The following is a 26,247-nucleotide window of genomic DNA, read 5'->3' as shown; positions in this document are numbered from 1 at the left end:
CCATGTAAAAATGTTCATTTAGGACCCCCCCTCCCCCATCTGCTCTCCCCCATCTGCTCTCTCATCTTGCCCCCACCATCGTGTAAAGGAAACAGCAAGGACAAACCTACTCCCACATCTGCTCCTTCCGGTATCTTGCCCCCACCATCGTGTGAAGACTTTGAACAAAGGAAGGCCGCAAACGATTCAGGAATGGCATGTCTTTCCCCCAAGCAGGGGGTGGTAACTTATGTTAATGACAAAGGTAGATATAAGCTTGAAGGATTTGAAATAAAGCTCAGTGGAGAAGCATTTGAAACCGACATGGCTCTGTTTGATTTACTTCGCTATACTTCGGTATATACATTCTGTATACGGATTTGGTAGCGGGAGTAAGATGGCTACAAGAGCACTGATAAAATCCACATCAATAGTGGTTGAATAACACAGCCTGGAGTTGGCAGCAGCATGAGGAGACCATATATTGGCTGAATGACACAGCCTGGAGATTGAGACAGCATGAGGAGACCATATAGTGGCTGAATGACACAGCCTGGAGTTGGTGACAGCATGAAGAGACCTTATAGTGGTTGAATAACACAGCCTGGAGTTGGAGGCTGCATGAGGAGACCATATAGTGGCTGAATGACAAAGCCTGGAGTTGACGGCAGCATGAGGAGACCATATAGTGGCTGAATGACACAGCCTGGAGGTGGCAGATGCATGAGAAGAACATATGGTGGCAGAATGAGACAGTCTAGAGTTGTCAGCTGCAGCATCAGGAGTCCTGAAAGTGACCCGGTGAAAGAGTGGTGCGGTTGGTGGTCCCACACAGGAACCACTCCCTATTTCCACCTGCAAACAATGCCATTTCCCATGGTTTTTTGGTGGAAAAAGGGATTGTTTCCTGTTTGGGGCCACACTTTTTAAGACGAGTAACACTTTCTTTGAAAAGGTAGAAATGAACAACGTATTGTCCATTGTAGAAGATGGGGGTATAAACTTCCCCTGTAAGTCCCTACTCTCGCCCTCTTAATTCCTTCTTGGCAAGTGTTACTCACCCTAAAAAGGGCGGCCCCACACCGGAAACTCTCTCTATTTACACCTAAAAACCCTGGGAAATGGCAGTGTTTGTAGGGAGAAAAAGGGAGAGGTTCCTGTGTGTTTAGGGTGAGTAACACTTGCCAAGAAGGGAATTAATAATGCGAGAGTAGGGCCTTATAGGGGAAGTTTTTACCCCCACCGCTTACAATGGCCCATACTTTGTTCCCTTCCACCCTTTAGAGGTCTTGGCATCACATCAATACTTGGTGGTGTAGGTGGCACATGATGTTTTTTGCACACCTTTCCTTTTGTTTGATAAAAAAAAAAAAATTGGGGGCCATATATTTTATAATAAGAAAATTATTAAAAGTTAAGTTTTATGTAATGCTTATCCTCAATACTTGCTTGTGGTCTGATGCGGAGGAATGACTGTAACTGGCGAGCAGCACCCTAAATAAGTTTAGCACTTTCAATATTTGTGAAGTGTTGGTGTGGCACCATGGTCAATCTACTCTGATGCATGCCTGATTCATCTTCACAAAGGTCAGTCTCTCCACATTTTTTGTGGACAGACGAGTTCTCCGTGGGGTGACTATGGCCCCCAGCACATTAAACACCCGCTCTGATGGCACACTACTGCTCTGCTAGTTGCGGCCACAAATCAAGTTTTGCTGCCCAGAGGTCCAGCGGATCTTCAATGGTTGTTGGCATGGCCATGTCAAGGTATGCCACCACCTGCTGGTTCAGGACCTGCTCCAGGTCTACCTGCTGCTGATGAGTTGCTTCACTATGCGAGTAAAGAAAGGTACTCATCAGCGACTGTAGGCTGCTGCTGATGGAGCTGTTACTGCTTCGGCCACCCCACCCCTCCTCAGCAGCCATGGCAGTCGAAGGTGAGCACAGAGGGCCCCCCCGAGTCAGACCTGCAAGAGGATGGACGATGGGGCAGATAGGTATCGGCCAACTGACTACGAAGAATGTCTCTGTAGTAGGTCAGTTTGTCCTCCCTCTCTGTGGGTGTAAATATTAAGCTGTCACATTGCCTTCATGTTGTGCGATATGACATAGATTCATGTGTTGTCAACTGTTCACCATAGCTGCAGATGTGGTTGTTATTGATGGCACATGGAGGTGTGTCATATCTTCTGTAGGCTGAATCATTACCTTGTAACCTAATGCTGACAGTATGTTTGGGCGTGGCTTTGTACTGTATGTGGGACTGGCTTTGTAAACCCTCCCTTTTGTTAGGTATAAATAAACAAAACCCACACTAGCAAAGGGGGTTCTTCCTGAAGCTGGTGGGAGAACCGCATTTCAGGATCACTGGCTCTGTCTGTGTTTTTCCAACTATTGCAAATTCGTTACAATTCTGGATTCCTACAACAGTAGTGAGGTCTAGTGTTGCTCGCGAATATTCGCAATTCGAATATTATTCGCGAATATCGCATATTCGCGAATTTGGGAATTTCGCGAATATAGCGCTATATATTCGTAATTACGAATATTTTTTTTTCTTCACAGTGATCATCCCTCTCTGCTTCCAGCTTGTGTGGTGTAAAGAAGGCTCTAATACTACTGTGTGAGACTGGCGTGCGAAAATTCGCATATGCGAAAATTAGCATATGCTAATTTTCGCATATGCTAATTTTCACATATGTTAATTTTCGCGTGCGCGAAAATAAAACTAGAATATAACGAATATGCGAATATTCGCAAATATATGACGAATATTCGTCCATATATTCCCGAATATTCGCGAATTCGAATATGGCCTATGCCGCTCAACACTAGTGAGGTCCCAATAAGGTTAAGAGCAAGAAGTCATGCTGTTGCCGAATGGTGACAAGTCGACTGTCACTACGCAAGCAAGTGAGCATGCATCGTGCCATTTGTGCAAGTGACTCGGAGAGACTCCCTGCCTCCATCTCCACGCATACTGCCACGGTGTGTCTGGGTCCTCTGTCTCACCTTTCTCATAACCCTCTAGCCCCTCTGGCTGCTCCTGCTCCTCCTCTCCTGTCAGATGACCAGAAAAACCACCCATTTCACGAAACCTAAACTGTGCTCCACCGTGACCCTCCCCCTCCTCCTCCAGTTCATCTCCCACAGGGCTCATGTGGCTGTGAGATGTAGGCACCATGTCTCCAGTGCCCTGACCAGCCATCGTTTCGGACACGGGTTGTAGTAGATGCAGTGGGGTTGCTAGGGTTGGTGTCACCCGGTGCGGTAGAAAATGGTGTCACCCCCATACCCCCCCCCCCTCAGTAAGTTTTTAGCCTGTTGTGACAGACACCACTGTTGTAGCGCATTGTGAGAAATTCCAGTATAATAATCAGATATACCAGTTGCCACAGAATGGGAAAGTGTTAAAGAAGTTTTCACCATTTCAATATACAGCTCCCAGAATTACTTAAAGGGGTACTCCACTGGAAAACATTTACTTTTAAATCAACTGGTGCCAGAAAAACAGATTTTTAAATTACTTCTATTTAAAATCTTAATCCTTACAGTACTTATAAGCTGTTGTATTCTCCACAGGAAGTTGTTTAGTTCTTTCCAGTCTGTCCACAGTGCTCTGTCTGTCCATGTTAGGAACTGTCCAGAGCAGGATAGGTTTGCAATGGGGATTTGCTCCTACTATGGACAGTTCTTGACATGGACAGAGTTGTCAGCACAGAGCACTGTGGTCAGACAGAAAATAAATTAAAAAAGAAAAGAACTTCCTGTGAATTGCTTATACAGCAGCTAATAAGTACTGGAAGGATTAAGATTTTTAAGTAGAAGTAATTTATAAATCTGTTTAACTTTGTAGCACCAGTTGATAAAAAAAAAATGTTTTCCAGTAGAGTACCCCTTTGAGCAGTGGTGTGGTTATGCTGGGAGTTGAGATTCACTGCCCTAACTGTAGAACTGACAAGTGACTACAGCTCTGATAGGACATAGTGAGGAGAATACACGATGATATCAGTGACTACAGGTGACGTCTTCTCTATAGTGAGGAGAATACACAATGATATCAGTTATTACAGGTGACGTCTTCTCTATAGTGAGGAGAATACACAATGATATCAGTGACTACAGGTGACATCTTCTCTATAGTGAGGAGAATGCACAATGATATCAGTGAGTACAGGTGACGTCTTCTCTATAGTGAGGAGCATACACAATGATATCAGTGACTACAGGTGACGTCTTCTCTATAGTGAGGAGAATACACAATTATATCAGTGACAACAGGTGACGTCTTCTCTATAGTGAGGAGAATGCACAATGATATCAGTGACTACAGGTGACGTCTTCTCTATAGTGAGGAGAATGCACAATGATATCAGTGACTACAGGTGACGTCTTCTCTATAGTGAGGAGAATACACAATGATATCAGTGACTACAGGTGACGTCTTCTCTATAGTGAGGAGAATACACAATGATATCAGTGACTACAGGTGACGTCTTCTCTATAGTGAGGAGAATGTACAATGATATCAGTTATTACAGGTGACGTCTTCTCTATAGTGAGGAGAATACACAATGATATCAGTGACTACAGGTGACATCTTCTCTATAGTGAGGAGAATGCACAATGATATCAGTGAGTACAGGTGACGTCTTCTCTATAGTGAGGAGAATACACAATTATATCAGTGACAACAGGTGACGTCTTCTCTATAGTGAGGAGAATACACAATGATATCAGTGACTACAGGTGACGTCTTCTCTATACTGAGGAGAATACACAATGATATCAGTGACTACAGGTGACATCTTCTCTATAGTGAGGAGAATGCACAATGATATCAGTGACTACAGGTGACGTCTTCTCTATAGTGAGGAGAATACACAATTATATCAGTGACAACAGGTGACGTCTTCTCTATAGTGAGGAGAATACACAATGATATCAGTGACTACAGGTGACGTCTTCTCTATACTGAGGAGAATACACAATGATATCAGTGACTACAGGTGACGTCTTCTCTATAGTGAGGAGAATACACAATGATATCAGTGACTACAGGTGACGTCTTCTCTATAGTCTTTCCTTATCTAATTCAGAAGAAACATACCGCCGGGTCCAGCTAAAACTTCTCTCTGTAGAATGTGACACCCAAACATCTCCTCACTATGTCAGCGCATTCTCATCCTCTATATGAAAACAAGTATTAATATAACCCTGCCAGACACTGTATCCTCTAAATATAATACTACTATACACTATACTCTTTGATTATAAATCTTCCATACACCATACCCACTGAATATAATACTACCACACACTGTACATTCTGAATATAATACCAACACATACTGTACCCTCTGAATATAAATCTGCCACATACTGTACCCCTGAATATAATACCAACACATACTGTACACTCTGAATATAAATCTGTTGCATACTGTACCCCTGAATATAATACCGCCACACACTGTACCCTCTGAATATAAATCTGCCACATACTGTACCCTCTGAATATAAATCTGGTGGTGTTGCTAGTGGATGATGGGGGTGCTAGTACTGGGGTGGTGTTGCTGGAGGATGATGAGGGTGCTACTGGCCATCCCCCCTGGCAGTATCACCCCCATCATCCATCTGCAGGATCGTCCTCCTGGCAGGAGCACCCCCATCATCCACCATCAGGATCTGCTGATGGAGGTGCTGCTGCTGGGGGGGGGGGGGGGGGGTTTGCTGGTGGATGATGAGGGTGCTACTGCCAGGTGGAGCATTAGGTAGGCAGCAGTTCCCCCACTTAAGGTAGGTAGCAGTACCCCACATTAGGTAGGTAGCAGTTACCCCACATTAGGTAGCATAGATTCCCCACATTGGGTACCAGTTACCCCAAATTAGGTAGTAATTTCCCCACATTAGGTAGCACAGATTCCCCACATTAGGTAGCACAGATTCCACACATTAGGTAGCACAGATTCCCCACATTAGGTAGCAGTTTTCCCACATTAGGTAGCAGCTTTCGCACATTAGGTAGCAGTTTTCCAACATTAGGTAGCAGTTTCCTCACATTAGGTAGCATAGACTCCACACATTTGGTAGTAGTTTCCCCCCATTAGGCCGCAGGTTCCCTTGCATGTTCCCCACAATAGGTCAAAGTCTCCCCACATTAGATCGCTGGTTCAAACAAACCCCCCCTCCCCCCACACAAAAAAAAAGCACACACACAACACAGAGACACACACAGATAGATAGAGAGAGAGAGACACACACACAGTCAGAGATACACACACTCACAGACAGAGAGACACACAGACTGAGTCACACACACACAGTCACACACACAGAGTCACACACAGAGAGTCACACACAGACAGACAGAGAGTCACACACACACAGAGTCACACACACAGTCACACACACAGAGAGTCACACACACACAGTCACACACAGACACACACACACACAAACAGAGATAGAGTGAGACAGACACACAATCACTTACCCATCCAGCGCAGCGCCCCTTCTCTCCGGCGCTCTACGAGTGACGTCACGTCCTCCTGCGCGGCCCTGCGGAGTGATGTCGGGCCGGCGCAACAGAAGACGTGGGGGCGCAGGCCGGTTCACTGTGCAGGTGACAGGGGGGTGCTTCTACTACTACGGAGACAAGTGAGACAGCGCAAAAGTGAGGACGGGGGGAGGGTGAGGGGTGCTATTACAGAGGCAGCGCAAGTGAGGAGCGGGGGCGTACCTGGTGTCACCCCATCAGGATGGTGTCACCCGGTGCGGGCTGCACCCCCCGCACCCCGGTCGCAACGCCACTGAGTAGATGAAGCAGTGTGATGAAGCAGTGGAATCCTGTAATCCTGGCGACTGACTAAAAATGTGGCTTCCTCAAGGGGCCTGAACAAACGGCAGGTGTCACATATGAGCTGCCACTGATTGACATTAAAGTTACACAGGGGAGTCCCCCTATCCGCTTGAATCATCAAGAAATCAGTGAACGGTCCAAGATATCAAGGGTGTAATTCCAATGCGTGGAAACGTTGCAAATCAGACTATTGTAAGATTCACGACAGACGGTAGGTACCCAGGGAATAGTAGATCCGTAATACCACGGTAGTCTGGAACAGGTGATGTAGTAGATCCACTGGACCTGTGTGGCAGATGACATGGGCCATGCCAGGGAGCGGAGTCTGAGGTGCCGCTGGTTTTCACCAGAGCCCGCCGTAAGGCAGGTTGGACTTGCTGTGGCAGGTGACACCCAGGTCGCTACTCCTGGCACGACTCGACCACACAGACCGCAGAGGTGAAGCGTGGTACCAAAGGAATAGGCAGGACGTAATCAGGCAGGCTAGAGGGCAGGGCAGGCGGCACAGGAGCGTAGTCAGTAGGGTTGCAGAAGGTCAACAGGCTGGCGGCTAGAAACACGGTCGAGTCACGGAATACAAAGGTCTGGTACACGACAAGGAATTAAAAGGACTGCTTTCTCTAAGGCGCAAGGCAAACAAAGATCCGGCAGGGGTACTAGGGACGAGCTCTGGCATGCCCGCTCTAGGAGGCGTGGGCGCGCGCGTCGAAGCTGAGGGAAAGAGGCCGGGGACGGAGGTAAGTGATGGGCTGGGACTCGCATGCGGGCACGACCCGCAATGCGAATCTCAGCCCCGCTGGGAGTTGACACACGTGGGAAGATGCGCTCACGGCCGGTATGTCAGGCCGGGGTGCCGCTTGTTACAACTATGTTGGGGGATGCCGTTCTGAAGCTGCAGCTCAAGGAGGGTGTGCTTTGCGGGTTACGAGTGGCTGGAGGGCATGCAAAGTAAGCCATGATTCGATTTCTTCAGTTCCTCCCCTGTGTGACTCAGTTCGCCAAGGCAAACCATGTAAAGAACAGAGTGACACCGCCACGCCCTGCACAGATGGTATGCTGGAGGGGCAGTGGAGGCTTAGGACACAGTGGAGGATGAGGAGACAGAGTCACACACTGTCACAGGATCAACGGCCTGAGAGCGTTGAGGCGGAAGCGGCGTGACCTGTCCAAGTTGCTGTTGTGGCTTTCCAGGAACCACATTCACCCAGTGGGCCATAAAGGACATGTATTGTCCCTGACCGTAGTTACAGCTCCACACGTCGGCGCTGCCGTGCAGTTTGGTACACACCGACAAGCACAAGGACTGACCCAACTTCTGTTCCATAAAATTGTGCAGGGCTGGTACTGTCTTCTTCACAAAGAAATGACGGCTTGGGACACTCCACCTCGGCTCGGCACAAGCCATCAGTTCTATGAAGGGTGCAGAGTCCACCACTTGAAAAGGGAGGGACTGCAACACCAGCAACTTGGAGAGGAGCACATTCAGCTTCTGCGCCATTGGATGCAGCAGGCTGGACCATCAGGTCGCATCGGATCCATGGTTCTCCCAGGCCGCTTTTTGGTGATGCTGCATATGTTGACACAGTGCTGTGGTACCAACATTGGGACCCTGGCTACGCTTCACCTTTTGCTAACACATCTTGCATGAGGTCATGTTAACCTCCTCTAGATGCTTGATGATAAACTGCCACACCGCCGAGTAGCTGATTTTCCCACCAACAGTCTACACTGATTGCTACTGCTGCCGACTCCAGGAATCCCTGTTTCACTACCTCCCGGGAAAGTAGTCTGCTGCGAAGCAGGGGGTCTCCCCCGGGGAACGTTTGGCTCCAGACTTTCCACTTCTGCCACCATGCTGACTGCCAACCATGCTACCGCCTTGCTGGCTCAGCTGCTGCCTCAAGGGCAACCTGCAACCCTCTTCTACTGATGATAATAATGATGATGAAGCCCCTTCTGCACCCAGCTCCCAAGTGCAATATCCTTCATCATCATCGAGTTGTCTCTGCACATCAGTGATGCCCCTTCAGGTTCCTCAACAGTGACTGCTTCAGGAGCCTGAAAGCTCGAACACCACCTCCCATGCCACTCTCCTCATCACTACTTGCCGCCTAGCGGAGGAAGAGGCGGATGTCTCCTCCACTTCTTGGCTGGGCAGTATCTGCTGACTGTCCTCTAGATTGCCCTCACTAAATAGTGGAGCTGAACCCACAGCATAAGATACTTCTGTGGGGGAAGAAACAGCATAGGACAGAGGCAATGGGGGGGGGGGCAGTCAGGGACTGCTCCTGGGCCATGCCAACTGAGGGTTGTGTCTGAGGAACCCACCGACTGTTGACTGGGGGTGTCATATGTCACTTGTGGTGAAGTGGATGACTGTGTTAATCAATCGATGACGGCAGACAGGTTGCTGGTCGAGACACTACCGCTAGCTGATACCGGGAGCTCAGGCCTCTCGCTGCAACTCCTGCTGCCACTTGCCCCTAGTCTGCTGTGACCTTTGCCTGATGAATGTAGGTGTTACGCCGAGCGCTCCGGGTCCCTGCTCCTCCCCGGAGCACTCGCGGCGTTCTCCTCTATGCAGCGCCCCGGTCGGGTCCGCTGACCGGGAGCGCTGCACTGACATTCATGATGGGGATGCGATTCGCATAGCGGGACGCGCCCGCTCGCGAATCGCATCCCAAGCCGTTTACCCGTCCTGGTCCCCGGCTATCATGTTCTGGCGCGCGGCTCCACTCTGCGCTCAGCTCTCTGAGATTTAAAGGGCCAGTGCACCAATGATTGGTGCCTGGCCCAATCAGCCTAATTAGCTTCCACCTGCTCCCTGGCTATATTACCTCACTTCCCCTGCACTTCCTTGCCGGATCTTGTTGCCTTGTGCCAGTGAAAGCGTTTAGTGTTGTCCAAAGCCTGTGTTTCCAGATCTTCTGCTATCCACATTGACTACGAACCTTGCCGCCTGCCCCGACCTTCTGCTACGTCTGACCTTGCCTCTGCCTAGTCTTTCTGTCCCACGCCTTCTCAGCAGTCAGCGAGGTTGAGCCGTTGCCGATGGATACGACCTGGTTGCTACCGCCGCAGCAAGACCATCCTGCTTTGCGGCGGGCTCTGGTGAATACCAGTAGCATCTTAGAACCGGTCCACCGACACGGTCCACGCCAATCCCTCGCTGACACAGAGGATCCACATCCAGCTAGCCGAATCGTGACAGTAGATCCGGCCATGGATCCCGCTGAGGTGCCGCTGCCAAGTCTCGTTGACCTACCCACGGTGGTCACCCAGCAATCGCAGCAAATAGCCCAACAAGGACAACAGCTGTCGCAGCTGACCGCCACGTTACAGCAACTTCTGCCACTGCTACAGCAGCAACCATCTCCTCCGCCAGCTCCTGCACCTCCTCCGCAGCGAGTGGCCGCTCCTAGCCTCCGCTTGTCCTTGCCGGACAAGTTTGAAGGGGACTCTAGACTCTGCCGTGGCTTCTTGTCTCAATGTTCCCTGCATATGGAGATGTTGTCGGACCAATTTCCTTCAGAATGGTCTAAGGTGGCGTTCGTAGTGAATCTTCTATCTGGAAAGGCCTTGTCTTGGGCCACACCACTCTGGGACCGCAATGATCCTGCCACAGCCACAGTCCAGTCCTTCTTCGCTGAAGTCCGTAGTGTCTTCGAGGAACCAGCCCGAGCTTCTTCTGCCGAGACTGCCCTGCTGAACCTGGTCCAGGGTAATTCTTCAGTAGGCGAGTACGCCATCCAATTTCGTACTCTCGCTTCCGAATTATCTTGGAATAACGAGGCTCTCTGCGCGACCTTTAAAAAAGGCCTATCCAGTAACATCAAGGATGTGCTGGCCGCACGAGAGATTCCTGCCAACCTGCAAGAACTTATGCATTTGGCCACCCGCATTGACATGCGTTTTTCTGAGAGACACCAGGAGCTCCGCCAGGAAAAAGACCTAGATCTCTGGGCACCTCTCCCACAGTATCCTTTGCAATCTACGCCTGTGCCTTCCGCCGAGGAGGCTATGCAAGTGGATCGGTCTCGCCTGACCCAGGAAGAGAGGACTCGCCGTAGGGAAGAAAATCTTTGTCTGTACTGTGCCAGTACCGAACATTTCTTGGTGGATTGCCCTATTCGTCCTCCACGTCTGGCAAACGCACGCACACACCCAGCTCACGTGGGTGTGGCGTCTCTTGGTACGAAGTCTGCTTCTCCACGTCTCACGGTGCCCGTGCGGATTTCTCCTTCTGCCAACTCCTCCCTCTCAGCCGTGGCCTGCTTGGACTCTGGTGCCTCTGGAAATTTTATTCTGGACTCTTTGGTGAATAAGTTCTGCATCCCGGTGACCCGTCTCGTCAAGCCGTTCTACATTTCCTCGGTCAATGGATTTAAATTGGATTGCATAGTGCGTTACCGCACAAAACCCCTCTTAATGTGCATTGGACCCCATCACGAAAAGATTGAATTGTTCGTCCTTCCCAACTGCACCTCTGAAGTCCTCCTCGGTCTGCCATGGCTCCAGTATCATTCTCCCACCCTTGACTGGACCACCGGGGAGATCAAGAATTGGGGCCCTGCTTGCCGCAAGAAATGCCTCACCTCTGCTCCCAGTCCCGTCTGTAGGGCCTCTGCGTTTCCTCCTGTGCCTGGTCTCCCCAAGGCCTATCAGGACTGTGCCGTGCCTCCTCATAGCCCCCGTCCTGGTGACACTCTGCCCTGTGACATGCTTCTCCCTCTGCCCCCCCTCCCCATTCCTTCTGAACTGCCTGCCGCTGGTGTAGCTACCCAGGACTTCTTTTTCCAGAAGGAGACTCAAGAGGCGCCCCCTATTTTCTCGTCTCTTTTGAAGGGTCAAGGAGACAAAAAGAGGGGGAGACCTAAGGGGGGGGGGGCACTGTTATGCCCAGCGCTCCGGGTCCCTGCTCCTCCCCGGAGCGCTTGCGGCGTTCTCCTCTATGCAGCGCCCCGGTCGGGTCCGCTGACCGGGAGTGCTGCACTGACATTCATGATGGGGAAGCGATTCGCATAGCGGGACGCGCCCGCTCGCAAATCGCATCCCAAGCCACTTACCCGTCCCGGTCCCCGGCTATCATGTTCTGGCGCGCGCGGCTCCGCTCTCTAGGGCGCGCGCGCCAGCTCTCTGAGATTTAAAGGGCCAGTGCACCAATGATTGGTGCCTGGCCCAATCAGCCAAATTAGCTTCCACCTGCTCCCTGGCTATATTACCTCACTTCCCCTGCACTTCCTTGCCGGATCTTGTTGCCTTGTGCCAGTGAAAGAGTTTAGTGTTGTCCAAAGCCTGTGTTTCCAGATCTTCTGCTATCCACATTGACTACGAACCTTGCCGCCTGCCCTGACCTTCTGCTACGTCTGACTTTGCCTCTGCCTAGTCCTTCTATCCCACGCCTTCTCAGCAGTCAGCGAGGTTGAGCCGTTGCCGGTGGATACGACCTGGTTGCTACCGCCGCAGCAAGACCATCCCGCTTTACGGCGGGCTCTGGTGAATACCAGTAGCATCTTAGAACCGGTCCACCGACACAGTCCACGCCAACCCTCGCTGACACAGAGGATCCACATCCAGCTAGCCGAATCGTGACAGTAGGCCTCTGCCACTCCTCTGTGCACGTCCTGGCACTTCTCTGCCTGACATACTTAGTGAGTATATGAGGGGAGTACAATACTCTTCACTACTTTAAAACAATATTTGTGTACAACACCAGCATGTGTATTCTTTTGCTGGCCTTCACAGTATCTAGGCCCTTAAGACGTTATACAAAATTGTATACCACTTAGATGTACGTATGTGGTATGCACTTATGAGAGGAGGACAATGCACTTCAGTATGCTTAAAAAAGTATTTGTGTACAACACCATCATTACACACAGTCGCTGTGTACTAAACCCAAAATTGCACTTTCTCTCTCAATCTCACTCCCTTCCCTATCAGTGCTTCTAGGCAGGATTAGGGCTTGAGGTGAATCACTGCTGTTCTGTGCAACACACTGTGCAACACACTGCTGAAGTGACTGGCCGCAAGATGGCTAACGATTATATAGTACTGTGACATCACAGGGGTTACTGGCTGCTCATAGGCTGCATCCTGTGATTCAGGGTCCTATCCTTTTTCTCACCTTACCAGGATTCCTTGCCCCATGTCCTCACATGTGGATCTACCATTTTAGATGCCCTGGAGCACTAAATGGAGTTTAAGGAAGCAAATTGCGGCGATATTCACATTCCTTGCTAATCAAATTTTTCCTGAAATTCGTAATGAATTCGGATCCGTCAGATTCGACTCGCTCATCACTAGTAATAATCTATATAAACGCTTGATACATATCGTCAGGGCAGGCCCAAGACAATGAGCTGCCTGGGTCCAAGAGTGAATTGCTGACACCCCAGCCCCCCCCCCAAGAAAAAAGTAAAAAAAAAAAAAGTAATATACCATAAAATTGCACTGCATATTCAAGAGCTCCACATTAATCTGCAGGATTAGGTAGGCAGCAGTTCCCCCACATTACATTGGCAGCATAGTTCCCCACATTAGATAGGCAGCATAGTTTTTCCACATTAGGTAGCATAGTTTCCCCACATTAGATAGGTAGCACAGTTTCCTCACATTAGGTAGCAGTCTCCCCACATTAGGTAGCGTAGGTTCCCCACACAAGGTAGCATAGTTTCCCCACATTAGGTAGCATAGTTTCCCCCACATTAGGTAGCATCGTTTTCCCACATTAGGTAGCAGTTTCCCCACATTAGGTAGCATCGTTTCACCACATTAAACCTCTAAGTTTCCGAGACTGGAGACGTGATATCACGCCACGGCCCTTTGATTCATGTATATGGGAGGGGGCGTAATGGCCATAGAAATGAATGGAGGGGCCGTGGCATGATGTCACGAGGGGGCATGGTGTGACGTCAAATCTCCAGTCCCGGAATACCCCTTTAAACCCAGTAATTCTTTTAACGTGTTCCTTAATGCAACAAGCCAAATTTACCATGGGGGGCTGATGTGTCAGAGAGGTCATGGTAATGATGGCTACATGTATATGATATAATGTCATACTGGAAAAAATTTTTTTTACATTTTTCTCTACATGGTCTCACAGTAAAAACTTTCTTCAAACCCCCCACTCCCACCCAGCACTTCTGGAACATTTTTTTTTCTTCTTTCTTCTATACTGTAGAGTTATTTGTCATGGCACTAAGCAGGTGAGGGGGATAATAAGAAGTATCTGGTGAAAATGGCGCCCCTCAGGGGTGGGATATATATTAGGATGTGATCAGTCGGTTTTGGAGATCATGTTGGAAGCAGGAAAACGGGCAAATGTGAGGACCTAAGCGACTGTGACAAGGGACAAATTGTGAATAGGGTTGCCACCCAGCCGGTGTTTTACCACCACAGCTTGTATTTTAATGCCTCTGCCGGTAATTTTGTAAGCCAGTATTTTTCTAGGAAAGAGTCCCCTGCTACTGCAGACAGAATCAAATGATGCACCCTTGGCCCTGCTACCCTGGCCCTGCAAAAGAGTATGGCACGGGGGGGTTGGGGATATCATTTGAAATGGTTAAATGGTTATGGCACAGGGGGATAAGTGGAAAGTGGGGGATGAATCAATTGGAATGGTTATGATAAGGGGTTCAGAGGGGGGGGATCAATTGAAATGAGTAAAAGAGTATGGCACAGGGGGAATCAACTGGAATGATTATGTTACAGGGGGAGCAGAGGGGGGGGATTAATGTAATGTCACGCATATATAATTAATTATGCAAATTAGAATGGCAGGTATTTTGGGGGAAGAAAGGTGACAACCCTAATTGTGATGGTTAGACGGCCGAGTCAGAGCTGCTTAAAAACGTCCGGTCTTGCGGGGTGTTCCTCACCGCTGCTGATGTCTTGGTGCAGACTCACAGGACTCCTTCAGTAGACTTGTTGGGTCCGGGCCTCAATGGGTCAGAGCTGTGTCAGTGGTGTGAGGGGTCACACAATGTCTGCAAGGTGGCTTTATAGTTATGTCTGATCTGTGTAGATAGATAACATTTCAGACTATAAGAAGTCTTCTCCTGTGATGTTATATAAATGTCACTTACATCAGATATTTCTTTATTCTTCATGTTCAGATGAATATCTCTTCTCTTTGCTCTCAGGTCTCTGGGGGGATGGAGGACAATGTTACACAGGAGCAGCGTCAGCTTCTATGACCCCCAGACCCCTGAATGTGAAGCATTACCTGCCGATATTTATCTACAAGATGAAGACAAGGGACCAGGTAGAAGAACCCCCTGGAGATATCTCTGCTATCGTCTGATGAGTCTACAGGGTTCTGGTCCATAGAGAAATATAGAAATAAAACATTAGCAAATTGTAACAAGCCAAATAATTAATTTATAAAAATACACAAAACATTACATTATATGTGGCTTTATTATAGGCATTAAAAAAAAAAGAGTTCCCGCCTCAATGAGGAAAACCAGCACCAAGGAGCTTCATCTATGACTACTGCATTGTAACATCAGCCATTGGTCCTCACTGGCATATGTCCTGGCAATCACCATGGCCAGAAAGTTGTGTAGTTCTCTTATTGTTAGTGTAATGTTGTCTCTTCACTTCCCCGGCACCTCCCTCGCTCCTAACAGGAAGTTGTATAGCTCTCTCATGGTCAGTGTGCGATTGTCTCAAAAACTCCAAAGTTCCTCCCTCTCTCCTGACAAGAAGTTGTGAAGTTTTCATATTGTTAGTCTGGTGTTGTCATGGTAGTGTCAGAACCTGTGGGGATAAACAGTTCTGACAGTTCTCTTTGTTTTGGTTCTTCGGTTACGCCCAACTGCCTGGACGGGTCAGCTTACCTTGATGAGAGCACCTGCTAAGGGCCTTTTTAAGCTGGCAGTCTGCTCTCTTTGCCTGTGAAAGAGCTCTTACTCCTAGCTAACTGTATTGTATCTTGAATTTCTGGCATATTTAACCTATTGGCTCTGTTATGTCTTGGTATTGACTAGGCTTGTGGACTGTAACTTATTGTGTGCATGTTTAGTTATTATTTCTGTGAGTGTGAGTGATTCCATACAGTGTCCCGACCTCTGTTTGTATCATAGTTTATTTTTTTGACATTTGACTCCCTTCACGTATTTAGGCAGGGACTGTCACCATGATTTTGGACCCGTCGCCTAGGGCAGGTACGCAAGCACAAAAACCTATATAAATAAGGCCACTAAATAATCACCAATGAAAACATAAATGAGTCAAAAACTCGGGCAAAGATTTAAATAATTATATAACCTACAAGAAATCTATACCCAATAACCAAATACCGTATTTTTCGCCCTATAGGATGCACCAGCGTATAAGATGCACCCAATTTATAGGTGCCAAATCTAAAAAAATAAAGATTCTGAACCAAACAGTGGTCTTCAACCTGCGGACCTCCAGATGTTGCAAAACTACAACTCCCAGCATGCCCGGACAGCCAACGTCTGTCCGGGCATGCTGGGAGTTGTATTTTTGCAACATCTGGAGGTCCGCAGGTTGAAGACCACTGGTATAGGAGATAGTACTCACGTGTCCCCGCCGCTCTGGACCCGTCACCGGTGCCCTGGATGTCGCTCCATCGCTGTCGCCGCATCCCCGTGGTGTCCCCGACGCTCCGGACTTCTTCTTCCCCGGGATCCACGCTCTCCGTCGCCGTCATCACGTCGCCGTCATCATGCCGCTACGCACGCCGCTCCTATTGGATGACGGCGTGCGCAACGACGTGAAGACGTCAAAGGAGAGCGCAGGGGATCCCAGCACGGAGAAGACACCGAGGAGGCAGGTAAGGTCCCTCCCGGTGTCCTGTAAGCTGTTCGGGACGCCGCGATTTCACCATGGCGATCCCGAACAGCCCGACTGAGCAGCCGGGTTAGTGTTATTTTCGCTTCAGACGCGCCGGTCAGCTTTGATCGCTGCGTCTGAAGGGTTAATACAGGGCATCACCGCGATCGGTGATGTCCTGTATTAGCGGCGGGTCCCGGCCATTGATGGCCGCAGGTATTCGCCGTATAAGACACACCAACTTTTCCCCCCCAGTTTTGGGGAAGAAAAAGTGCGTCATATACGGCGAAAAATACGGTAAGTATGCAATAAATGTATCTATACAAGTGGTATGAAAAATTTTAGACTTTATTACAAAATGTATTAATACATATTGACAACAAGAAAACCCCCCATAAAAAACATATAACACTCAGACATGATTAAAAAAATATATCAGCGGGGGAACACTGAATGAATAAATATAAATACAAATAGGCTTAATCTCAGTGCAAAAAGTAGTACATAAGTAGTAGCAGCTGGTCATGAACAATGGCTGAAAGTCAGACACATTAGACACATCTTCTTTCAAGTATTGCAGTTAAAGGGGTAGTCCAGTGGTGAAAAACGTATCCCCTATCCTAAGGATAGGGGATAAGTTTGAGATCGCGGGGGGTCCGACCGCTGGGGCCCCCTGCGATCTCTCTGTACGGGGCCAGGCTCTCCGGCCATATAGCGGGTGTCGACCTCCGCACGTAGCGGCAGTCGACACGCCCCCTCAATACATCTCTATGGCAGAGCCGGAGATTGCCGAAGGCAGCGCTTCGGCTCTGCCATAGAGTTGTATTGAGGGGGCGTGTCAGCCGCCGCTTCGTGCGGAGGTCGACACGCCCCCTTCCCGCGTGCTGTCGGGGCTCCGTACAGGAGATCGCAGGGGACCCCAGCGGTCGGACCCCCCGTGATCTCAAACCTATCCCCTATCCTTAGGATAGGGGATAAGTTGTTAACCACTGGGTCACCACTGGACTACTCCTTTAATATGTATAAATATAATGAATGCAGAAGGTGCACAATAATATTACAGAGATGATCCCTCCATGACCAGCATACCTCCGATCACATGATATCCATAATGCAATTATATAGGCAGTGAGCGCTGCACATAGGCAGCATAAGAATACAATACACAATGTATACAAACTTACTCCAGTGTTCCCCACCTCACACTCGCACGCGTTTCGCCCCGCTTCGTCCCCACTGTTCCCCCACTGATATATATATTTTTTTAAATCATGTCTGAGTGTTATATGTATTTTTATGGGGGGTTTTTCTTTTTGTCAATATGAATTAATACATTTTGTAATAAAGTCTCAAATTTTTCATACCACTTGTGTAGATACATTTATTACATACTTATTTGGTTATTGGGTATAGATTCTTTGTAGGTTATATAGAGGTACGGGAGTAGGCAGGGCAAGTGGGAGCGGGTGAGTTTAGGGCTTAGCTCTTCCCTGCCTATACGTGACTGGTAGCTCCCTGCCTCCTCCCTTTTTCCTGACAGGAAGCTGTGTAGTCTTCTCTTTGTTAATGTGGTGTTGTCTCGACAGCTCCACAGCTTCTCCCTCTCTGCTGACAGGAAGTTGTGTTGTTCTCTCATGGTCAATGTGGTGTTGTCTCGGCAGCTCCCTGGCCCCTCTCTCTTTCCTGACAGGAACTTGTGTAGTCATCTCATTGTCAGTGAGATGTTGTCTTGGCAGTTCTTCAACTGTTCCCTCTCTCTTCAGATGATGCATCCTCATCTGCTGTCTCAGGAGGTGTAGCTGGATCTTGTCGCTCTAGCCCCACCTCTTGAGTGATTTTACGACCTCTGAGCAGCCCCTACAGCCTACATGACTCTTTCCCTGTCATGTATACATATTTATATACATAAGTATTTTTATTGGGATATTTAGGAAAGAATGAGGTGTGGCATGGCAAATATTTCCTATTTATTTGTACAAGAGCAAACATGTAGGAAGGTTGGAAATGCTGGAAACACCTTGTTGTATTTTCTATTCCTGTAAATTCCTGTAGAAAATTGATTCTGGTTAAACAAGTAAAATGCTGACCTGATTCTTCCTGTTCTTTAGCTTCCTGGTAACATATAATAGTAAAGACATAAGTATTGAGGATATGCATTACGTAAAACTTAACTTACAAACACTGCCATTTCCCAGGGTTTTAAGGTGGAAATAGGGATTGGTTCCTGTTTGGGGCCTCCCTTTTTAAGACGAGTAACCCTTACTCAAAAAGATCGAAGGGGACAACGTATTGTAAATTGTAGAAGGTGGGGGTAAAAAAATTCCCCTGTAAGGCCCTACTCTCCCTATTTCTACTTAAAAACCCTGGGAAATGTCAGTGTTTGTATGTGGAAATAGGGACAGGTTCCTGTGTGGGGCCGCCCTTTTTAGGGCGAGTAACACTTGCCAAGAAGGGAATTAATAATGCGAGAGTAGGGCCTTACAGGGGAAGAAGTGTAGGTGGCAACATGGTGTTTTTTGTACATCTTTCCTTTTGTTTGATTTAAAAAAAAATTTTGTACATATATTTTATCCTAAGAAAAATTGAATTTTAGCTAATGCATATCCTCAATACTTACTTGTGGTCTAATGCCAAGACATGTCTGTAACTGGGGAATATGTTTTGCACTATCCATATTTATGAAGTGTTGGTGTAGCAGCATGGTCAATCTGTTCTGATGCATCAGGCATTGGTGGGTGGAAATCCTGGCTGATCCATCCCTGATTCATCTTGACAAACGTCAGTCTCTCCACATTTTTAGTGGACAGACGAGTTCGCCTTGGGGTGACTATGGATCCGGCGGCACTAAACAGCCGCTCTGATGCCACACTACTGACCGGGCAGGACAGCTTTCCCAGGGCAAACTCTGCTAGTTGTGACCACAAATCAAGTTTGGCTGCCCAGAAGTCCAGCAGATCTTCAAGGTATGCCACCACCTGCTGGTTCAGGTCTTGCTCTAGGTCAACCTGCTGCTGATCAGTTGCTTCCCTATGCTGGAGAAGAAAGGTGTTCATCAGTGACTGTAGACTCAGGCTGCTGCTGATGGAGCTGGTACTGCTCCTGCCACCCCACCCTTCTCCCCAGTAGCCCTGGTAGTGGAAGGTGAGCACAGAGGGCCCCCTGAGTCAAACCTGCGAGAGGATGGACAATGGTGCAGATATGCATCGGCCAACTGACTACGTAGATGTCTCTTTAGTAGATCAGTTTGTCCTCCCTCTCAGTTGGTGTACATAAAGTCCCCATTTTGTGCCGGAAGCAATGGTCCAATAAGGTGGAAAGCCAGAAGTTATCCCGCTGTCGAATGGTGACAATTCGGCGGTCACTAAGAAAGCAATTGAGCATGCATCATGCCACTTTTGCAAGTGACTCAGAGGTACTCCCTGCCTCCATCTCCACTACAAACTGCCAAGGTGTGTCTGGGTCCTCTGTCTCGTCTTCCACATCAACCTGTAGCTCCACAGCCTGCTCCTGCTCCCTCTCTCCAGTCAGATCACTATAAAACCACCCATTTCATGAAACCCTACCTGTGCTCCAAGTTCCCCTCCTCTTCCAGTTCAGCCCCCACAGGGCTCATGTGGCCATGTATGCACCATGTCTCCAGTGCGCTGACCAGCCATCGTTTCAAACACATGTTGTAAGAAATGAAGCAGTGGAATGACGTTGTTCATCCCGTAATCCTGGGGACTTACGTATAATGTGGCTTCCTCAAAGGAAGTAAATGGCAGGTGTCACGTATGAGCTGTAATGAGGTGTAATTCCTCATTACATAGGAATTTATACTGTATTAGGCTACAAAAGCAAGTGTGTAGCTTTGGCTGGCCTTTCACAGTAACTAGGCCAAATTAGTTTGACAGGAAAAAAAACATACATCACCTATGTACGCACAGGTTACACTTATGAGAGGACAATGCGCTCCACAACGCAACCTGTGTTAAACACTAAAATCAGATGACTATGGCTTTTCGTGCTCAATCTAACTGGTCCCTATTAGCTTTACAGTTGTAGTACACACTAGTGCTGCAGCACAGAGTTGCTGTGTAGTACAGCCCAGTACAGTATTATTATGCACTAATAGCAGGTGACAATGGCTTTTAGTGCTCAGCCGAACTGTCCCCTATTAGCTTTAGAGTTGTTGTACACCCCACTGCAGCAGTACAGAGTAGCTGTGCAGTACACCCGAGTGTACTTTCTCTTGTTTTCTCTCTCTCTCCCTTCCCTGTCAGTGCTTTTCTGCAGTGATTTGAGCTTGTGGTGAATGACTGCTGTCAAGCTGTTTTTTCAGTGCAACACCCACACTGCTCTATCTCTCTCTGCATAAAAACGCTCTCTCTGAAATAAAATGCTGGAATGGCTGGCCGCAAGATGGCTGCCGATTATATAGGGCTGTGACATCACAGGGCTGGCTGCTGATAGGCTGCATGCTGCATGTGATTCAGGGTCATTACGCCTATCCACCTTCCCAGACTTCCTTGCCCCATGTCTTTACATGTGGATCTGCCATTTTAGAGGCCCTGGAGCCTGGACCGCACTAAATGGAGTTTAATTAAGTGATTTGTTTCATCGAATCACGGCAACATTCGGATTTGTAACTTATCAGATTTTTCCTGAAATTCATAACAAATTCAGATTAGTCATGTTTCATTCGCTCATCCCTAAATGTGAGGGGTTGACTCACTTATGGGAGATACTATATGCACATAACATTTACAATATAATTATATTTATAACATCAACAATTGCATTGACGTCAAAGGTGACGATACATGTCGGTGCAGTTATAGCGCTGATAGGCCCATAAACCTTCTCTGCACACAAACTCTCCAGCAGGAATTTCTCTGGAAGGAATTTCCATAGTGTTCCTGGCCCCTCAGGGCTCATTTACACTATGGAGTTGCATCACTGTCCTATTCATTTTAATGGGTATTCCTTGGCGCTTGTGCACACAGCAGAAGTTCTGGGAAAAAACTTCGGACAAAGAATCAGATTCCGGTGGAAGATTAGATAAGATTATTAGATTAGAACATGTTTTTATTTAAACCCTTAACGACAAAGGACGTATATTTACATCCTCCGATCACACGGTGTCCCTGCGTCATATCGGGTCGGTTCCGGCGGCTATCAATGGCGGGGACCCGCGGCTAATACAGGACATCACCGATCGCGGTGATGCCCTGTATTAACCCTTCAGACGCGGCGATCAATGCTGACCGCCGCATCTGAAGTGAAAGTGAAAGTAACCCGGATGCTCAGTCAGGCTGATCGGGACTGCCGCGGTGAACAGGACACCGGGAGGGCCCTTACCTGCCTCTTCGGTGTCCGATCGACGAATGACTGCTCCGTGCCTGAGATCCAGGCAGGAGCAGTCAAGCGCCGATAACACTGATCCCAGGCATGTTAATACACGCCTGTGATCTGTGTAAAAGATCAGTGTGTGCAGTGTTATAGGTCCCTATGGGATAACAATGATCAATGTAAAAGATCAGTGTGTGCAGTGTTATAGGTCCCTATGGGATAACAATGATCAATGTAAAAGATCAGTGTGTGCAGTGTTATAGGTCCCTATGGGAGCTCTAACACTGCAAAAAATAAGTAAAAAAAAGTGTTAATAAAGGTCATTTAACCCCTTCTCTAATAAAAGTTTGAATCACCCCCCTTTTCCCATAAAAAATATAAAACAGTGTAAATAAAAATAGAAAAAAACATATGTGGTATCGCCGCATGCGTCGAACTATAAAAATATATTATTAATTCAGCCGCACGGTCAATGGCGTACACGTAAAAAAAATTCCAAAGTCCAAAAAAGATTATTTTTGGTCCCTTTTTATACCATTAATTAATGAATAAAAAGTGATCAAAAAGTCTGATCAAAACAAAAATGGTACCGATAAAAACTTCAGATTATGGTGCAAAAAATGAGTCCTCATACCGCCCTGTACGTGCAATAATAAAAAAGTTATAGGGGTCAGAAGAGGACATTTTTAAAAGTATACATTTTCTGCATGTAGTTATGATTTTTTCCAGAAGTACGACAAAATCAAACCTATATAAGTAGGGGATCATTTTAACCGTATGGACCTACAGAATAATGATAAGGTGTCATTTTTAACGAAATATGCACTGCGTAGAAACGGAAGCCCACAAAATTTACAAAATGGCGTTTTTCTTCGATTTTGTCGCACAATTATTTTTTTTCCGTTTCGCTGGGAATTTTGGGGTAAAATGACTTATGTCACTGCAAAAAATAAGCCATAATATGGATTTTTAGGTGGAAAATTGAAAGGGTTATGATTTTTAAAAGGTAAGGAGGAAAAAACGAAAGAGCAAAAACTGAAAAACCCCGGGTCCTTAAGGGATTAATAAAAGGAATAATAGCTGTTAATGGAAAATAGGGCGATACCCCACATTTTTTTATTTATTTAGTTATGAAAAAAAGAATGAAGTTCCCCCAATTCTTCAAACCAGCATAGACACAAACCAAGCCAACCAAGTAGCAGTCTGGTACCATCAGTTTGGCAAGGACCATTTATTTTGGCAGTTGTCAGCAGAATACTACCAGCCTGCTACCTCCACTGTATCTTGCTCCTGCCGATACCCAGCTCTAACAAGTATCCATGGTGTTGGTGGGTAATAGGGTAGTAATTGGGGTTGTAATGGCTTTGCAATGGATGGCATCAATCAGATGGCTTCGTCACTAAACGAAAAATAAGTATGAAAAACACACACTTTTTTTTTACCCTTTGTTATGGACATGAAAATTACATACATTTTATTTGCTATACTTGTGATCCTAGTCCAAGAAAGCCGCATGGGTTTAGAGAAAGGAAAGATTGAGTCTCTTTACCTGGGGTCTCCTAGTCAGATTCAAAGGGGGCCAATAGGTGGGCTTTTGTAACATGAGATAAAGACCACCTGAGGGGCTGGCTAAGGGGCGGAGACAACATAATACAAAACCCATTGAACAGGCGCAAGCTCTCTCTTTTCTCTTCCGGGGCTGGATACCATCACACCTCCCATTCACCTCCTGTTTGGGCCTGAATCCTGAAACAAAGGAATGCAACCACTTATCCACTGCCTCTGCTCCATTTTCATACTTGCCATAAGGGAGTCCCAAAGCAAAATATTCTCAGTTATATTCTTTTATGTTTTTCTTTTAGTATAGTTGTATCTTTTAAGGAAAATCCACCCATATAGCCAATTATAGGATTTCTACTATAAATGTAGTATATGTGTTTCCTTAAACTGCAAATTTAACCTTCTAGGTATTAGCAATATCTTTTCTCTTCTCTCTCTCTCTCTCTCTCTTAGAGTGTGTTTAGTTTTCAACTGTGTATTAAACATCTTTATTTCTGCCAGTATTTGGATATGTAGTGTTAATTTGTGCATTGGGTATTAGGATATAACTCTTCCAAAATTCCTAGAAAGGTTGGTCTGTGGGGTGTTTATGAATGCACTTGGTCTCCGGAAGTTCTGCTCAGTTAAGTGTTCATGCACCTGGTCTGTGAATATATTGTATTCACAACACCGCATGGTAGCAGCCATTTTGGTCGGACATTTTGTGTCCCAGATGCATGGTCTGCAGATTTTAACTGATCGTAAAATCGTTGGAGCCAGATCAAATTCAACCCCAAAGCCACGAACCACAACACCCTTTATTTAACCCTTTTATTTAGTTAAATCAATAAGTAGTCCTGGTCATCTTTTTGTTTAAAAAAAAGAAGAAAAAAATTGTAAAAAGAAGAAAGAAATTGAAACCCATTCCCACCCCAGATTACTATACCTCTCCACCGTCCAGCATCTTCTGCTGACAAATGTTACGTTATGCGCTCCGGCCACACACGTTGGCTGTGAGTGTATGGTCCCATTATCTGCTGCTGCCGGCGGGGCTGGGACTTGCATCGCGGGACGCGCCCGCATGCGAGCCCCAGTCTGTCACTCACCTGGTGCTTCTCTTGCCCCCACCTCTGCCTCTCTGCTCCGGGGCACGTGTCCCCGTCACCTAGGGCGCGCGCACGCCGGAGCTTTAAGATTTAAAGGGCCAGTGCGTTCATTAGTGTAATTCAGGTATGCAGAGAAACAGATCGCCGGCACTGAAAGCACTTCAGCCTTTCCACACACCTGCTCAGTCAACAGTAGTGTTTGGATCCTGTTCTGTTACACCATGGTGCTTTAGAGCTAAAGCGGTGAATTGAAATAGAAAACAGAAGTCAGGTGGCACCCACGGCAAGTAAGCAGAATCTTCTTTATTCGGTTTGGTGCGTAAAACAAACAGCGGCATGCAGTACGTTCGGAAAACAGCTATTTCACGCCGCTCCCTGCGCTCCTTCAGTTCACACCTCCTCTGACAGGAGAGGCTAGGTAAATACCTCCTCACACCTATAATGTCAGAGGGGGAGGTGTAACAGCACTGCAAGAGCATTAAAACAGCATAGCAACATTTTCAACATTTTCGAGTCTGTAGAAACATTAAAAACTATTTCAAAAGGAAAAATCTTTCCTGGAAGGACCCATATAGAAAATAATCTCTGCAAAAATTCTTAAGAATGTACACATGATGAGGAAGGCCTAGACAAACGCATTCATGTCTAAGCGGTCATTCAGACCTACGTTACCCCGTGCTTCGGTCTGAATGATCCACTTCGCCTCACATTGAAGGAGGGATCTGCGTCTGTCAATACCTTCTCTCAATGGTACCAGTTCTATTCCTAGAAATGTTATAGTTAGTATGTCCCCTGCATGATCCTCTACGATATGGGCAATTAGTCTGGGTGAACCTTTATTTGTTTTTATGGAGTGTTTTTATGTTCCCAAAATCTTATATTCAGAGAGCGTATGGTGCACCTTATATAAAATCTTCTACAGAGACAAATCACTTCATACACTACATATTTTGTTCTGCAACATATAACGTCTTCACAAAAGATTGGGATACCTCCTAACACCAAATTTTTTTCCAGGCATGCAAAGGTGCACCAAATACAAGAACCACACCTATGCATTCTGGGAGCAATAGTTCTTTGAAGCCAATTCTCACTTCTCGTTGAGTTAGTTTTTAGACCACTTCTCACTAGGATGTTTTTAATTTTTTTTTAAAGCTATCAGGGGTTTAGACTGTGCATAGCTCGTTAGATCGGCATCTTTTTCAGAGAGTTTACATACGAGTATCCCCCAGAGCAAGGGAGTAGAGGCTATTAGAGAAATGTTCTGATAGGTCTCTGAATTACATACATTTTGCGTGTGATGCGCTTTAACTGATTTTGACATGCAATTCTTCCAAGTTTGGTGATGAATGGTTTATTCAAACAGGAGGAGATGCCATGGGCACCCCAGTCATCTGTACAGTTTATGTTTGAGAAATTATATATTTTTTCCGACACCAACCCAACTTATTGCATGTTATCGACGGTTTGTCGATGACATATTTATGTTATGGACAGGCTCTGAAATAGAGTTTATGACATTTGTTTCTACATTAAACTCCAACAATCAACTTAATTTTAAATTCACATCTAAAATTGGTCCATCAGAACTAAAGTATTTGGACGTGCTCGTGGTGATAGAAGAGG

General features: G+C 46.9%; 1 protein-coding gene across 1 annotated transcript in view; it reads right to left on the bottom strand.

Moving 5' to 3' along the window:
• The window catches only part of LOC130367237 (olfactory receptor 10A7-like), a 28,684-nt gene extending 10,267 nt beyond the window's left edge, over nucleotides 1-18,417 (bottom strand). Inside the window, exons 1-3 of the mRNA XM_056569641.1 lie at nucleotides 18,184-18,417; nucleotides 15,069-15,161; nucleotides 7,294-7,425 (exon numbers count right to left, since the gene is read on the bottom strand). Of these exons, the coding sequence (XP_056425616.1) occupies nucleotides 7,294-7,425; nucleotides 15,069-15,161; nucleotides 18,184-18,417 (459 nt within the window). The remainder of the gene's footprint in view (nucleotides 1-7,293; nucleotides 7,426-15,068; nucleotides 15,162-18,183) is intronic.
• Between the last annotated feature and the right edge of the window lie 7,830 nt (nucleotides 18,418-26,247).

Source organism: Hyla sarda, chromosome 4 (genome assembly GCF_029499605.1).
Source record: "Hyla sarda isolate aHylSar1 chromosome 4, aHylSar1.hap1, whole genome shotgun sequence".
Taxonomy (NCBI): domain Eukaryota; kingdom Metazoa; phylum Chordata; class Amphibia; order Anura; family Hylidae; genus Hyla; species Hyla sarda.
This window is presented reverse-complemented; position numbering and strand designations above follow the sequence as displayed.